Consider the following 15858-nt stretch of genomic DNA (forward strand, 5'->3'; position numbering starts at 1 on the left):
TTCGAGGTATGTTACACCGCTTGGGCATAGTGGATGGAACGATGTACTGTCATCATGAGCGCTTCGTTCCGTCGCTGAAGCGATGCGGATGGTACGCTGTTGTGACTGGTTGTGACTGGTGGGCTAGAGCGTGGTAGATGGAACGCTGTTTGGTCGGCATGACCGCTTCGTTCCGCCGCTGAAGCGATGCGGATGGTACGCTGTTGTGACTGGTTGTGACTGGTTGTGTCTGGTGAGCTACAGCATGGCAGATGGTACAATGTATGGTCACCATGAGCGCTTTGTGTGGCTGCTGTATGGAAGCGGGCGGTACACTGTTCTGGGTTATGGTGGCCTATGGCGTGGCAGATGAAACAAGCGATGCGGATGTTACGCTGTTGTGACTGGTTGTGACTGGTTGTGACTGGTGGGCTAGAGCGTGGTAGATGGAACGCTGTTTGGTCGGCATGACCGCTTCGTTCCGCCGCTGAAGCGATGCGGATGGTACGCTGTTGTGACTGGTTGTGACTGGTTGTGACTGGTGGGCTAGAGCGTGGTAGATGGAACGCTGTTTGGTCGGCATGACCGCTTCGTTCCGCCGCTGAAGCGATGCGGATGGTACGCTGTTGTGACTGGTTGTGACTGGTTGTGTCTGGTGAGCTACAGCGTGGCAGATGGTACAATGTATGGTCACCATGAGCGATTTGTGTGGCTGCTGTAGTGAAGCAGGCGGTACACTGTTTTGGGTTATGGTGGCCTATGGCGTGGCAGATGGAACAATGGATGGTAGGCATGAGCTCTTTGTGTGGCTGTTGTTGTTAAGCGTTTGGCACACTGGCAAAAGTATTGTTTAAAGGACTCTTTGTCAACCGTGTAATTTTTTTTTTTTTATAATTATTTTTCAGATGTCAAATCGTGTGGAATTCATCAGGGAATTCATCGAAATATACCAGTCTTTTCCCTGCCTCTGGAAAATCAAATCTCCAGAGTATTGTAACAGGGAAAAGAGGCAGGAGGGTTATTTAAAGCTCATTGAGCTTTACAATCGTCATGCACCAGAAGAGCCAGCAAACGAAGCGGTTATTAAAAAGAAAATTCAGGCGCTCCGCACGGTGTGGAGGAAGGAGCTTAACAAGGTTCTTCACACTACAAAGTCCGGGGCTTCCACCGAAGATGTTTATGTGCCAAAGCTTTGGTATTTTGAACATCTGAATTTTCTGAGGGACCAAGAGGTGCCACGGACTTCCACGTGTTTTCGCTTGTTGGCACCTGTGGAACAAATTGTTTCGGAGAACCACGCCGAGCAGGAGTCACAAGGGCAACAAGTAAGTAGCTCTTTGGACGAAAGTTCACCAATGTGTCCTATAATTACATAATTTTTCTCTGCATTTTATGTTTTATACTTCTGATTATCACATCAGTTTGAAGTTATTACAAAAACATGTCCACATAAGTAACCCTGTCGCAGTAAAGTATTATATGGGGAACATAATATATATGAAATGGCGATATTTCTAAACCATACCATCTAAGCAATATAGAAAATAGTATCGCTTCAAGCTGCCGATGTACTCTTGTTGAGACTATTTAGACTATAAAATATTCATCAGGTTCCCCTAGCAGTCAGAACAGTGTAGTTAAAAGTATTAAATAAATGGGAAGGTTAAAGAATATTACTAAGCTTAAAATATATTACAACCTTTTTTTACCTACTACGAATATATAGTTTGGATGCGGTTATGGTGGTCAAACTTTTTGTTGCCAGGTTCGTAACTTGTTTTTTTTTTTTTCCCCCAGGATGACAGTGCGCAGGACAGTACACTGGACTGTTCACAGGACTGCACGACAACAGATTTAGTGGAGGCGGCACCTGCCAGGACTCAATCGAGGCAAGGTCCAAGGAAACGGAAAGCCACCTCAGACGTTTCACATGAACTGTTGAGCCTTGCAAAAAAGGTGTTAACAAACAATGTTAGCCCTGCGTTGCAGGGGTTTGGACACTATGTTGTTGACAAACTGGCCAAAATGGACGACAGCCAAAGAACACTAGCGGAGCGTCTAATATTGGAAGCAGTAAACAAGGATACAGATGGCGATTTGGACAAGCACACTCGTTTGGTCTATTCCCGGCCAATGCAGCGGACAGAGCCCTCATATTACAATGGTTGGTCACAGTGTCAGACACCAATGCGACACAATGTTCCCGTTTCCCACTTCGGCCAGCCACCCCCTAACCACTCCTACACGCCAATACCTTCACATATGGCTTCGCCCGTCAGGCACCAAAGTTATCAGCCGGAAGAATCGTCGTATCACAATTTGTGATTTCCTAACTTCTTTTACATTACTTTTTATTTTATTGTCTTGTTAACCCCTTTCTGCCATCAGACGTACTATTGCGTCCATGGGGGGTGGGCCCTACTTCCCAAGGACGCAATAGTACGTCATATGCGATCGGCAGCGCTCACGGGGGGAGCGGCGCCGATCGCGGCCGGGTGTCAGCTGCCTATCGCAGCTGACATCCGGCACTATGTGCCAGGAGCGGTCACGGACCGCCCCCGGCACATTAACCCCCGGCACACCGCGATCAAAGATGATCGCGATGTGCCGGCGGTGCAGGGAAGCACCGCGCAGGGAGGGGGGCTCCCTGCGGGCTTCCCTGAGACCCCCGCAGCAACGCGATGTAATCGCGTTGCTGCGAGGGTCTTGCCGCCCTCCCTCCCTGCTCCAGGTCCCGGATCCAAGATGGCCGCGGATCCGGGTCCTGCAGGGAGGGAGGTGGCTTCACAGAGCCTGCTCAGAGCAGGCACTGTGAAGCCTGCACTGCTGCATGTCAGATCAGTGATCTGACAGAGTGCTGTGCAAACTGTCAGATCACTGATCTGTGATGTCCCCCCCTGGGACAAAGTAAAAAAGTAAAAAAAAAATTTTCCAAATGTGTAAAAAAAATTAAAAAAAAATATTCCTAAATAATGAAAAAAAAAAAAAAATATTCCCATAAATACATTTCTTCATCTAAATAAAAAAAAAAAAAAACAATAAAAGTACACATATTTAGTATCGCCGCGTCCGTATCGACTCGCCCTATAAAACTGGCACACTAGTTAACCCCTTCAGTAAACACCGTAAGAAAAAAAAAAAAAAAAACGAGGCAAAAAACGACGCTTTATTATCATACCGCCGAACAAAAAGTGGAATAACACGTGATCAAAAAGACAGATATAAACAACCATGGTACCGCTGAAAGCGTCATCTTGTCCCGCAAAAAACGAGCCACCATACAGCATCATCAGCAAAAAAATGAAAAAGTTATAGTCCTGAGAATAAAGCGATGCCAAAATAATTATTTTTTCTATAAAATAGTTTTTATCGTATAAAAGCGCCAAAACATAAAAAAATGATATAAATGAGATGTCGCTGTAATCATACTGACCCGAAGAATAAAATTGCTGTATCAATTTTACCAAACGCGGAACGGTATAAACGCCTCCCCCAAAAGAAATTCATGAATAGCTGGTTTTTGGTCATTCTGTCTCACAAAAATCGGAATAAAAAGCGATCAAAAAATGTCACGTGCCCGAAAATGTTACCAATAAAAACGTCAACTCGTCGCGTAAAAAACAAGACCTCACATGACTGTGTGGACCAAAATATGGAAAAATTATAGCTCTCAAAATGTGGTAACGCAAAAAATATTTTTTGCAATAAAAAGCGTCTTTCAGTGTGTGACGGCTGCCAATCATAAAAATCCGCTAAAAAACCCGCTATAAAAGTAAATCAAACCCCCCTTCATCACCCCCTTAGTTAGGGAAAAATAAAAAAATGTATTTATTTCCATTTTCCCATTAGGGCTAGGGTTAGGGCTAGGGTTAGGGCTAGGGTTAGGGCTAGTGTTAGGGTTAGGGCTAGGGTTAGGGCTAGGGCTAGGGCTAGGGTTAGGGTTAGGGCTAGGGTTAGGGTTAGGGCTAGGGTTAGGGCTAGGGTTAGGGTTAGGGCTAGGGTTAGGGCTAGGGTTAGGGCTAGGGTTAGGGCTAGGGTTAGGGCTAGGGCTAGGGTTAGGGTTGGGGCTAGGGTTAGGGCTAGGGTTAGGGCTAGGGTTAGGGCTACAGTTAGGGTTGGGGCTAAAGTTACAGTTAGGGTTTAGATTACATTTACAGTTGGGAATAGGGTTGGGATTAGGGTTAGGGGTGTGTCAGGGTTAGAGGTGTGGTTAGGGTTACCGTTGGAATTAGGGTTAGGGGAGTGTTTGGATTAGGGTTTCAGTTATAATTGGGGGGTTTCCACTGTTTAGGCACATCAGGGGCTCTCCAAAAGCGACATGGCGTCCGATCTCAATTCCAGCCAATTCTGCGTTGAAAAAGTAAAACAGTGCTTCTTTCCTTCCGAGCTCACCCGTGTGCCCAAACAGGGGTTTACCCCAACATATGGGGTATCAGCGTACTCAGGACAAATAGGACAACAACTGTTGGGGTCCAATTTCTCCTGTTACCCTTGGGAAAATACAAAACTGGGGGCTAAAAAATAATTTTTGTGGGAAAAAAAAGATTTTTTATTTTTACGGCTCTGCGTTATAAACTGTAGTGAAACACTTGGGGTTCAAAGTTCTCACAACACATCTAGATAAGTTCCCGGGGGGGTCTAGTTTCCAATATGGGGTCACTTGTGGGGGGTTTCTACTGTTTAGGTACATTAGGGGCTCTGCAAACGCAATGTGACGCCTGCAGACCATTCCATCTAAGTCTGCATTCAAATGGCACTCCTTCCCTTCCGAGCCCTCCCATGCGCCCAAACAGTGGTTTCCCCCCACATATGGGGTATCAGCGCACTCAGGACAAATTGGACAACACATTTTTGGGTCCAATTTCTCCTGTTACCCTCGGGAAAATACAAAACTGGGGGCTAAAAAATAATTTTTGTGGGAAAAAAATTTTGTTTTATTTTTACGGCTCTCCATTATAAACCTCTGTGAAGCCCTTGGTGGGTCAAAGCGCTCACCACACATCTAGATAAGTTCCTTAGGGGGTCTACTTTCCAAAATGGTGTCACTTGTGGGGGGTTTCTACTGTTTAGGTACATTAGGGGCTCTGCAAACGCAATGTGACGCCTGCAGACCATTCCATCTAAGTCTGCATTCAAATGGCACTCCTTCCCTTCCGAGCCCTCCCATGCGCCCAAACAGTGGTTTCCCCCCACATATGGGGTATCAGCGCACTCAGGACAAATTGGACAACACATTTTTGGGTCCAATTTCTCCTGTTACCCTCGGGAAAATACAAAACTGGGGGCTAAAAAATAATTTTTGTGGGAAAAAATTTTTGTTTTATTTTTACGGCTCTCCATTATAAACCTCTGTGAAGCCCTTGGTGGGTCAAAGCGCTCACCACACATCTAGATAAGTTCCTTAGGGGGTCTACTTTCCAAAATGGTGTCACTTGTGAGTGGTTTCTACTATTTAGGTACATTAGGGGCTCTGCAAACGCAACATGGCGTCTCATCTCAATTCCTGTTAATTTTGCATTGAAAAGTCAAACGGCGCTCCTTCCTTTCCGAGCTCTCCCATCCGCCCAAACAGTGGTTTACCCCCACATATGGGGTATCAGCGCACTCAGGACAAATTGTACAACAACTATTGGGGTCCAATTTCTTCTCTTACCCTTGGAAAAATAAAAAATTGGGGGCGAAAAGATAATTTTTGTGAAAAAATATGATTTTTTTATTTTTACGGTTCTGCATTATAAACTTCTGTGAAGCACTGGGTGGGTCAAAGTGCTCACCACACCTCTAGATAAGTTCCTTAGGGGGTCTACTTTCCAAAATGGTGTCACTTGTGGGGGGTTTCAATGTTTAGGCACATCAGTGGCTTTCCAAACGCAACATGGCATCCCATCTCAATTCCTGTCAATTTTGCATTGAAAAGTCAAACGGCGCTCCTTCCCTTCCGAGCTCTCCCATCCGCCCAAACAGTGGTTTACCCCCACATATGGGATATCAGCTTACTCAGGACAAATTGTACAACAACTATTGGGGTCCAATTTCTTCTCTTACCCTTGGAAAAATAAAAAATTGGGGGCGAAAAGATAATTTGTGTGAAAAAATATGATTTTTTATTTTTACGGTTCTACATTATAAACTTCTGTGAAGCACTTGGTGGGTGAAAGAGCTCACCACACCTCTATATAAGTTCCTTAGGGGGTCTACTTTCCAAAATGGTGTCACTTGTGGGGGGTTTCAATGTTTAGGCACATCAGGGGCTCTCCAAACGAAACATGGTGTCCCATCTCAATTCCTGTCAATTTTGCATTGAAAAGTCAAATGGCGCTCCTTCGCTTCCGAGCTGTGCCATGCGCCCAAACAGTGGTTTACCCCCACATGTGGGGTATTGGCGTACTCAGGACAAATTGTACAACAATGATTGCAGTCCATTTTCTCCTGTTACCCTTGGTAAAATAAAACAAATTGGAGCTGAATTAAATTTTTTGTGAAAAAAAGTTAAATGTTCATTTTTATTTAAACATTCAAAAAATTCCTGTGAAGCACCAGAAGGGTTAATAAACTTCTTGAATGTGGTTTTAAGCACCTTGAGGGGTGTAGTTTTTAGAATGGTGTCACACTTGGGTATTTTCTATCATATAGACCCCTCAAAATGACTTCAAATGAGATGTGGTCCCTAAAAAAAAATGGTGTTGTAGAAATGAGAAATTGCTGGTCAAATTTTCACCCTTATAACTCCCTAAGAAAAAAAAATTTTGGTTCCAAAATTGTGCTGATGTAAAGTAGACATGTGGGAAATGTTACTTATTAAGTATTTTGTGTGACATATATCTGTGATTTAATTGCATAAAAATTCAAAGTTGGAAAATTGCGAAATTTTCATAATTTTCGCCAAATTTCCGTTTTTTTCACAAATAAACGCAGGTACTATCAAAGAATTTTTACCATTGTCATGAAGTACAATATGTCACGAGAAAACAATGTCAGATTCACTGGGATCCGTTGAAGCGTTCCAGAGTTATAACCTCATAAAGGGACAGTGGTCAGAATTGTAAAAATTGGCCCGGTCATTAACGTGCAAACCACCCTTGGGGGTAAAGGGGTTAAAATAATGTTTCAAATAAAAGCTATTATTAGAAATTCTATCACGACTGTTTGATTGGTGTGTCTCGATCACAGCACTGTATGAGGGCACAAATTAACGTAACAAATTCATGTACAGTTAACTAATACAAAAAAAATGGAATCATAGTTTAACTAAATATTTTTAATGTAACAACCAAAAATGTATTATTGGCCCGCCTCCAACTGCTGGCACATGTCCCGAAGCTTCTGCAGCTCCTCCATTGCCACATTGTGCTGCTCCTGAATCCGCGCCATAGTGTGGATAAGCCTTTCTATGCCGGCTTCAAGATCCTCCTTGTTCACACTGACGACAGCTGTGGGTCAAAAAACATAACATTAATAACACTGTAGTCTCCCGATGTGTCTTTGCTTCTGTGAAGGAAAAAAGAAAAAAAAAACAGTCAGCATATAAGGCAATACTGACTTGGGGGGGGGGGGGGGGGTGGTGTTTGGGTTGGGGGTGAAAGAGTGGGCCTGCCACAAAATCAAAATAACTTTATTGTGGGAACCTACTAGGATGTTGAGGCACGGAGGGCACTTCGGGATCAGAGTCCATGTTGAATGCCTCGTGCTGTCGGCGTCGGCGCTGTCTCTTTGCCTCTGTGAAGGGAAAAAAAAAAAAAGGTCTGTTAGCATATATGGCAACACTGGCTGCCGGGGGAGGGGGGGGGGGAAGAGGGGACCTGCCACTGAATCCAAATCACATAATTGTGGGAACCTACTAGGATCTGGAGGAGTTGACCCGGAGGGCACAGATCCAGAAGAGGCTGTGCGGGATGCCTCGTGGCGGCGGTGGTGCTGTGTCTTTGCCTCTGTGAAGGAAAAAAAAAAAAACTTAAAAAAAAAGGTCTGTTAGCATATATGGCAACACTGGCTGCCGGGGGAGGGGGGGGAAGAGGGGACCTGCAACTGAATCCAAATCACATAATTGTGGGAACCTACTAGGATCTGGAGGAGTTGACCCGGAGGGCACAGATCCAGAAGAGGCTGTGCGGGATGCCTCGTGGCGGCGGTGGTGCTGTGTCTTTGCCTCTGTGAAGGAAAAAAAAAAAAATTTTTTTAAAAAAGGTCTGTTAGCATATATGGCAACACTGGCTGCCGGGGGAGAGAGGGGGGAAGAGGGGACCTGCAACTGAATCCAAATCACATAATTGTGGGAACCTACTAGGATCTGGAGGAGTTGACCCGGAGGGCACAGATCCAGAAGAGGCTGTGCGGGATGCCTCGTGGCGGCGGCGGTGCTGTCTCTTTGCCTCTGTGAAGGAAAAAAAAAAGGTAGGTCTGCAGTTAGCTGTGCCACATAGTACTTTTCACCGTTCATACTGTCCCATAGCTGTGGCACATAGTGGCTCTGCAACGTTCAAACTGTCCCATAGCTGTGCCACATAGTGGTTCTGCAACGTTCAAGCTGTGGCACATAGTGGCTCTGCAACGTTCAAACTGTCCCATAGCTGTGCCACATAGTGGCTCTGCAACGTTCAAACTGCCCCATAGCTGTGCCACATACTTTTGGGTACCTGCGTACTGACCTCTGCGAATCTCCTTGCGAAGCTCCTGCAGGCGCTCTGGGCTTTTGGACTTGAGATCGCCCCATTTTTTCACAATCTGGGCCTTGCTGCGAGTTATCCCAAACCGCTTCCTGAGGCCCTCAGACACCACACGGACAACTTCATCCTTGTGCTGGTTGCGGTGCAGCACCAGCCCAGTTGTCTCGTACTGCATCCGATCCATTGTTCCAATAAGGAACTTGAGCTCTGGGATGCCCATAGGAGGATCACGGCGACTGGCAGCCATTATCAAGATGTCAGGGAACCAAAACAAGCTAGCGCAGGCACGCCGGAACGCTGTAACATCATCACGCCGTCATAGACCACGAGCGTACATTACGTGACGCTCCGGCGTTAAATAACCATCCTTCGAACGGCATTTACTATGTGCGTTCATTCCGTACCGCTCAGCCGTCACAAATGTGACGCTGTCCATAAACGGCAACGCTATTGCGATGCCGATCTGGCGGCAGGACGGCGGAGTACAGCTCCTCCTCTGGGCGTTGCTGTTCAGGGTCATTCCATCTAAAATGGCGGCGAGAATGCGTTCTGCTCCTCTGAGGCAGCCAGAGCTCCTTTTTTTTATTAGACAGATGGATGCCCTGGATTATGAGGGTCTGGAGAGCCGCCCTGCCCACCCACACATCCACAAGCGGGAAGTGCTTGGCCACATAGCCAGAATGATGGAGAGGAGGTTTGGCGTCCGCCGCAGTCAGCTTCAGCTGCGTAAAAAATGGGCTGACCTCCGCTATAAAACGCCACAAATGTTTGCTGAGTTGCGTGCGGAGGCAAGGCGAGGCAAGTACTAGTATGGGGGGATTGGGAGATGCACGCTGTCAGGAGGGGGGGGGTTTGGGAGGGAGGCTTGCGCTCATGGTCGCCAACGTGACCTCAAATGCATTAAAACACATGCCCCGTTTTTGTAAAATTTAGTTATTTTCCAAGCAGAATATGCGTTGTCCGTGAGAAAACTTGTCGGGTTCCCTAATCTCAACCACCATCTTGAAATTATTATGATGTCCATTATTTTTAGTTTCTCAATTTCCCAAAAATATTAACGGAGGAGGTTGGCCTACTGATGAAATAATACGTTTTCCAAAGACAGGAAGACCATTGAACACCAGAGCCCACATACATGTCTGAGTATCGCACCCCTGTAAAGTGTGATCTCTATTTTATGTTTGAGTATATTGTAAGCTTTGATCTGCAGTACTCAACATTTGTGTGTAAACATTGTGATTCTTTACTTTAGGTGTAGAGAGACAGCGGCGGCAAGTGAGACCCACCATTGCCACCAGTACCCCATCTTCACAGTCCGGGACATCACGTAAGTTCACAATCATTGATTGCATTTTTTTTAACATCACACGGGACATAACAGGGTAGCTGAAATATTTGAAGACATTACAGACGCAATAATGACCCAGCGGCCTACCACGCCTCCACCATCTGTTGCGACCATGCACCCTCGCACCCCTGTGAAGTGTGATATAAATTTTATGTTTCAGTATATTGTTAGCTTTGATCTGCAGCACTCTACATGTGTTTTTAAAGATTGCGTTTGGTAACTTTATGTGTAGAGAGACAGCGGCGGCAACAGGTACCTGCCATTGCCAGCAGCACCACAGCATCCACCACCAGCGGGAGCCCACAGTCCATGACGTCACGTAAGTTAACAATCATAGATTACAGTTTTTCAACTGCATACGGGACATAAGAGGGTAGCGGAAATATTTGAATACATTACAGACGCAGTAATGACCCAGCGGCCTACCACGCCACCACCAGACAGCAGACGGCCTCGCACCCCTACACCACCCTCAACACCTCCCTTCCGACACTCCTCTTCCTCCCCCGGGTCGGCGGCATTCTCCCCAGAACATAACATACGTAAGTGACCAAAACAGCGAGCGCTTCCCAACGGAGTGTTCCATAGTTAACCAGATCTGTTATTATTTCCTTTAAGATGCTGCAGCAGTGGCCAGATCGCTGGGGTGGGAAATTAGCAGCTCTGGTTCTGGCAATGAGGAACCGGCGTCCCTTCTCCGTAAGTATCAAGATAATACGAGTGGTTTTCTGCTGGATGTCACAATAGACAACTAAAACTGTAAAATTTAATAAAATTTACATCGCCCTGTGGTGCCAGACCAAATAGAAATTTACAACACACAAAATTTGGTCCTGCCCAAGAGGTCGAGATGTATTTTCAGCGGAATCACCGTTGGTTCTCCAACCTCTTCTATCCACAGAACCGCCCACCGTAAGAGAGCTCCTGGCGAGACAATTGCGCCTGGAGCGGACAGCAGCGCTCCTGCAGCAGACAGCAGCGCTCCTCCAGACTCAAGTAGAGCAGCAGGGCGTGACGCTGCGACACCTCTTGGGCCGTGGAAGGAGATAATTTTTTTTTGGGGGGTTTATGTTATATTTTGTTGTTTAATAATTTAAAACCAAGAAATTGTTACCAAAAAAACCAAAAATCTTCGCATTCTTTCTTTAATGTTTACCAAGCTATAAGGGTTAACAGCACCATTTTATAGGCATCACATTTAAAGTTATTTAGAGAGGTTTATATGACAGCAAAGCAAAAAAAAAAATTTTTTTATACGGCGCGGTCCTGCCAGGGTACAGCTCCAGAACCATTAAAGTACTGACAGTATTTTTCGCGACAGTCCCTTGCATCGTCTGCCTGTCTGCCAGATCCAAGTGCTTGAAGAGCTGTAAAATTATCCGGTTGTGTACGCCATTCCCCGGGCACAATATCTCCGGTTCTTGCGTCCACTGCATCAATAAACGAAGGAGGAGAATAGGAGCTCGTATCATGACGTCTCAGGAAATTATGGAGCACACAGCATGCCAAAACCACAAAGTCTATAGACGGCAGCTTCAAGTTGATAGCTGTGTGGAACACTCTAAACCGATTTGCCATAATCCCAAAGGCATTTTCAACCACACGACGGGCCCTCGACAACCGGTAATTAAAGATTCTGCGCTCCGGTGTGAGTGTTCTCTGTGCAAATGGCTTCAGCAAATGTGGATGAAGAGGGAAAGCTTCATCAGCGATGAAGACAAAATTTAGGTTTGCTTTTGTGTCTTCATTTAGTGGCAACAGCAGTTCATTGTTCCTCAAGCTTTCCCCAAATGAAGTGTGTTCAAAAACACCACCGTCGGAGACTCGACCATTCATGCCAACATCCACATCGACAAACTCATAGTTCGCATTGACAAGGGCCATGAGGATCACACTGAAATATCCTTTGTAGTTGAAAAAAAAGGATCCAGAGTTGGCTGGTTGCGTGATGCGCACATGCTTTCCATCTAATGCACCACCGCAGTTTGGAAACTGCCACAGCTCATCAAAATCGGAAGCAATCCTCTTCCAGTCATCCGCCGTCTTGGGAAACTGCAAGATGAGAAGGAAACATGTACAAATTAGGTCAAATATATTATGCACATACACTCTCATGTGGACATCCTACAGTGATTGAGGCGCAGTATGGATTAGTATAACAAAGTCAACAACCCTGAGTATGCAGGCAGCCATTTTTTCAGATGGCTTCGGTGACTCAGAGGGGTGCTAAACAATATATCTAAATTATATAATCAATAAAATTACGTTGGGAGCAGCAAATAAAAGAAGGGTGGCGCAGGGTTGGAGCAGCACATATCAGAATGGAGACGCAAAATGGTAGCAGCACATGTCAGACTGGAGGCGCAGGATCACAGCAGCACATGTCTGAATGGGGGCGCAGGATGGGAGCAGCACATGATAGGATGTAGAACATAAACCAATAGAAATGCTCGCCATCAGGGCGTAGAACGGGTTCAATAGCTAGTATAATATATCGACATAACACAGCAGCCAAAAAAAATATAGTAGTACCTCCATATAATGCCTTAAGCTCTGCACAATGGCCTCGCATGTCTCCGGAATCACAACGCTCAGGAAAGGTCTGGAAACAGCGGCGGAAAACTGCAAATCCTGAAGAGACCTTCCTGTTGCCAGGAACCGCAGTGTCACCGCCAACCTTTCCTCCACGGGCACGGCTGCACGCATCGGCGTATCACGCCTTTGTATGAGTGGCGTAACAGCAGACAGTATTATTTTGAAGGATTCCTCGGACATCCGAAGGTAGTTTCGGAAATCATGAGGGTTATTGTCACGTAACTCTCTTATGAGACCCATGTGTGACAATGTGGATCTTTTCTGCAGCCAGCTCCGGGTCCACATGCGACGTTTTCGTTTAGGACGTCTCTCCTCTTGGAGACGTGCTGCCTCAAACACCAGGGCAGCAGCAACAACAGAACTCTCATCGGAAGTGAGCATAGTTCCTAAAAAGAAAACAAACGTACAATAAATACACGTGCTTACAAAACAATGTTCTGACCATTGATCTAATAACTATATATGTTACTACTGGTATTAAATGGGGCAGTCAACCATCTCGATCTGTAAAAGGATTAATTAATTGGGCCACGCTACAGCTGTGTACCTGAGGTTCTCAGGCCTACCCTACTCAAAGGAACAATCGACCACACTCCAGCGTTTATCCCCGTTGAAGCGCAACATATGCTATGCTGTAGCGTTATACATACCTTTTGCGGTAAAAGTCTAGTAGTTAAAAGTCCAGGGAATCCAGCGAATTTATGAGTTCTGTTTACAGCACGTGCTACAGAGAGAAATGAATAGCGCGCTCGAGAGCTCCGGTTTTATCCGCTGGGAACAATAGTCCTTTGTCGAATGAGCGCACAGTATTTTACCGCCCAATCAGCACACGGGAGGTGGAGAATTCAGCGCTCCTACGTAGCCAGCTCCTCCGCCCTTTACATCGTATACAATATCGTGCACACCTTTGTTACACCATGCGATCATGCCGCCACAGCGGGACACTAGACGACGAAAGAAAGTTTCAAACGATGTGCTACGACGTACGATTCACAGTGGGGTCCCTGATTGCAGGAGCGTGTCACACACTGCGATATCGTACCTATATCGCTCGAACGTCACAAATCGTGCCGTCGTAGCGATCAAAATTGCACTGTGTGACGGTACCCTAAGTGAAAACTTTGAACTTACCAACTAACTAAGTGGTTCACTAACCCCCATGGGTTCACTTTATTGAAATGCAGAACAGTTTATTACCCCCCCTCCCCCCACGGGCTCACTGTATCTTCTTTCAATTTTATTCACAGTACATCATCTCAAACTATTTCCTATTCTACATACAATTGACTATGGAGCATATAGTACTATTATGTATAAACAATGTCTTTATTAGTTCAAATATTAAAACAGAGAACAGTAATACATTCCAATAATAGGCATTCCTAATCAAGCACAGAAGGGGAACTACCACTCCATTGCCCCCCTAGGTAAATAAATAAGTACACACAGAGGGGGAACGAAGGACCCCATGTGAAGAGTAGAATTGGCAAGCCTGAATATATCTAGAGTGGTGTGGTAGCCAGAAACAGACTACAGTAACAGTAATAGGTAATCCATAGCAGCGCAATAGATAACACAGATAAGCTTACCAATGGGGAGGGCAGAGGAGGGGAATCCCGCCGGAAAAGAGCGCTCTTTTGTTTTAACTTCCTATCCAGACCACCAGTTTTACCTAATTGTGAAGAGTGCCCTACTAAATAGGCGCATAGCTCCCCCTGGTGGACTGGAGGGTATAGTGTGGTTTGTGATACCTGGTAAAGTGATCTCCTTTATTGCCTTCAGACGTAACATCACTCCCCCTGTTGGAAGAACGACATTACTGCAATGACCAGGACTCTGGGGCGCTGCAGTAACATAATAAAAGAACATTTTGTTTGAACTTGCTTGGGTCACTGCCGTTTCACTGTGTATGGTCCTACCGCTGCATCACATATGGTGGAAAGAATGCGGGCCATGTGAACTGAGGCATACCCAAAGCGTGCTGCATGTCAGTGATTAAGCCTGCAAAGCTACAATTTAAGCCAGCTGATAAAATGGAGGAGCTTTTGAAGCAGTTTGCCCGCTCACAGCAGCAGCAGCAAGAGGCGCTGCAGTTGCAGCGACAACAGTTGGAGTTACATAAGCAGCAACAGCAGCAGACTACTGAATTGTTGATGCAGCAGATCGCGGCTATGCGAGAGGCAGGTCTACCAGGGACAACATTCCGGTCTGAGGCTCGGTTCAAGGTCCAGTCAGCGCTGAGGAAGATGGAGCCTAAGGACGACATGGAGGCTTTTCTCGCCATCTTTGAATGTACTGCGGAGTGGGAGAGCTTGTTGGTGACTCAGTGGGCTGAGGTGGTGTCCAATTTCCTGACGGGAGATGCCCAGAAAGCCTTCATAGACCTCAGTCGGGACGATGCCCTGGACTATGGGAAGCTGAAAGGTGAGATCCTTGCTAGACTGGGGGTTAATACATATGTGCGGGCCCAACGGGTGTTCCAGTGGTGCTTTTCTGAGACTTGCCCTGCCCGATCTCAGGCCTTGTTGCAACTGGTTAAAAAATGGCTTCAGCCTGAGACATTAACCCTGTTCCAGATGGTGGAGAGGGTGGTGGTTGACCGCCTGGTGGGGGCTCTGCCAGCAGCCATACAACGTTGGGTGGGAGAAGGGGACCCAGGCACTCTGGATGAAGTGGTGGAACTGGTAGAGCGATATACAGCCACTCAGGACTTTATACGGGACACCGATCCATTTCGGCTGTCACGTAAGGTTTCCCCAGCCCAGGAGCCGGGGAAAACTAAAACGGCTCCTGGGCACAGTTGTGCTGCACCGATCAGGTGTTGGCGCTGCCAAGGGCCCGACCATGTGGCTGCTAACTGCTCGTTGGTGTCTGAACAGATGGACTGCAGGTATGGTCGCCATATTTCAATGTATGCTCAGCCAGTCGGGACCACCACTACAGGCACCGCCGACAGCGAACCCCAGCTGTGCCAGGTACTTGTGAACGGGTACCAAACAGAGGCCCTCCTGGACTCAGGGAGCATAGTGACCTTGGTTCATGGGTCCCTTGTTGCCAGTGACAAACCTAAAGGACCGAAAGTGGAGGTGATGGGTATCCACGGGGAAATCCGGGAGTACCCGACCATGGAGGTTAATTTTTCCACACCATGTGGGGACATTAAACATGTAACATAACATAGTAACATAGTTAGTCAGGCCGAAAAAAGACATTTGTCCATCCAGTTCAGCCTATATTCCATCATAATAAATCCCCAGATCTACGTCCTTCTAC

The 15858-nt window shown here is 46.3% G+C and overlaps 2 protein-coding genes and 1 long non-coding RNA gene across 3 annotated transcripts in view; 1 reads left to right on the top strand and 2 right to left on the bottom strand.

Annotated features, from left to right (window-relative positions):
- The first annotated feature begins 284 nt into the window (after positions 1 to 284).
- LOC138657716 (uncharacterized) lies at positions 285 to 2339 on the top strand. The gene is made up of 2 exons (XM_069745406.1): positions 285 to 1304; positions 1777 to 2339. The coding sequence occupies exons 1-2, from the start codon at positions 885 to 887 to the stop codon at positions 2302 to 2304; spliced, it is 948 nt and encodes a 315-aa protein (XP_069601507.1). The 5' UTR covers positions 285 to 884; the 3' UTR covers positions 2305 to 2339.
- Positions 2340 to 7216: 4877 nt separating this feature from the next.
- Positions 7217 to 7675, bottom strand: LOC138657717 (uncharacterized). The gene is made up of 2 exons (XR_011317152.1): positions 7609 to 7675; positions 7217 to 7409 (listed from the first exon to the last, which is right to left on the bottom strand). It is a non-coding gene; the product is annotated as an uncharacterized lncRNA (long non-coding RNA).
- A 3466-nt stretch (positions 7676 to 11141) lies between these two features.
- Positions 11142 to 15858, bottom strand: part of LOC138667407 (uncharacterized) — a 226579-nt gene continuing 221862 nt past the window's right edge. Inside the window, exons 2-3 of the mRNA XM_069755629.1 lie at positions 12523 to 12971; positions 11142 to 12042 (exon numbers count right to left, since the gene is read on the bottom strand). Of these exons, the coding sequence (XP_069611730.1) occupies positions 11242 to 12042; positions 12523 to 12966 (1245 nt within the window). The 5' untranslated portion in view covers positions 12967 to 12971 and the 3' untranslated portion in view covers positions 11142 to 11241. The remainder of the gene's footprint in view (positions 12043 to 12522; positions 12972 to 15858) is intronic.

Source organism: Ranitomeya imitator, chromosome 1 (genome assembly GCF_032444005.1).
Source record: "Ranitomeya imitator isolate aRanImi1 chromosome 1, aRanImi1.pri, whole genome shotgun sequence".
Classification (NCBI taxonomy): domain Eukaryota; kingdom Metazoa; phylum Chordata; class Amphibia; order Anura; family Dendrobatidae; genus Ranitomeya; species Ranitomeya imitator.

What these genes read in the sequence shown, in the direction of transcription:
- LOC138657716 (XM_069745406.1), top strand. Translation starts at nt 885, where the DNA reads ATGTCAAATCGTGTGGAATTCATCAGGGAATTCATCGAAATATACCAG. An exon ending in AGGAGTCACAAGGGCAACAA is followed by an intron (nt 1,305 to 1,776) that starts GTAAGTAGCTCT and finishes TTTTTCCCCCAG; the next exon opens with GATGACAGTGCGCAGGACAG.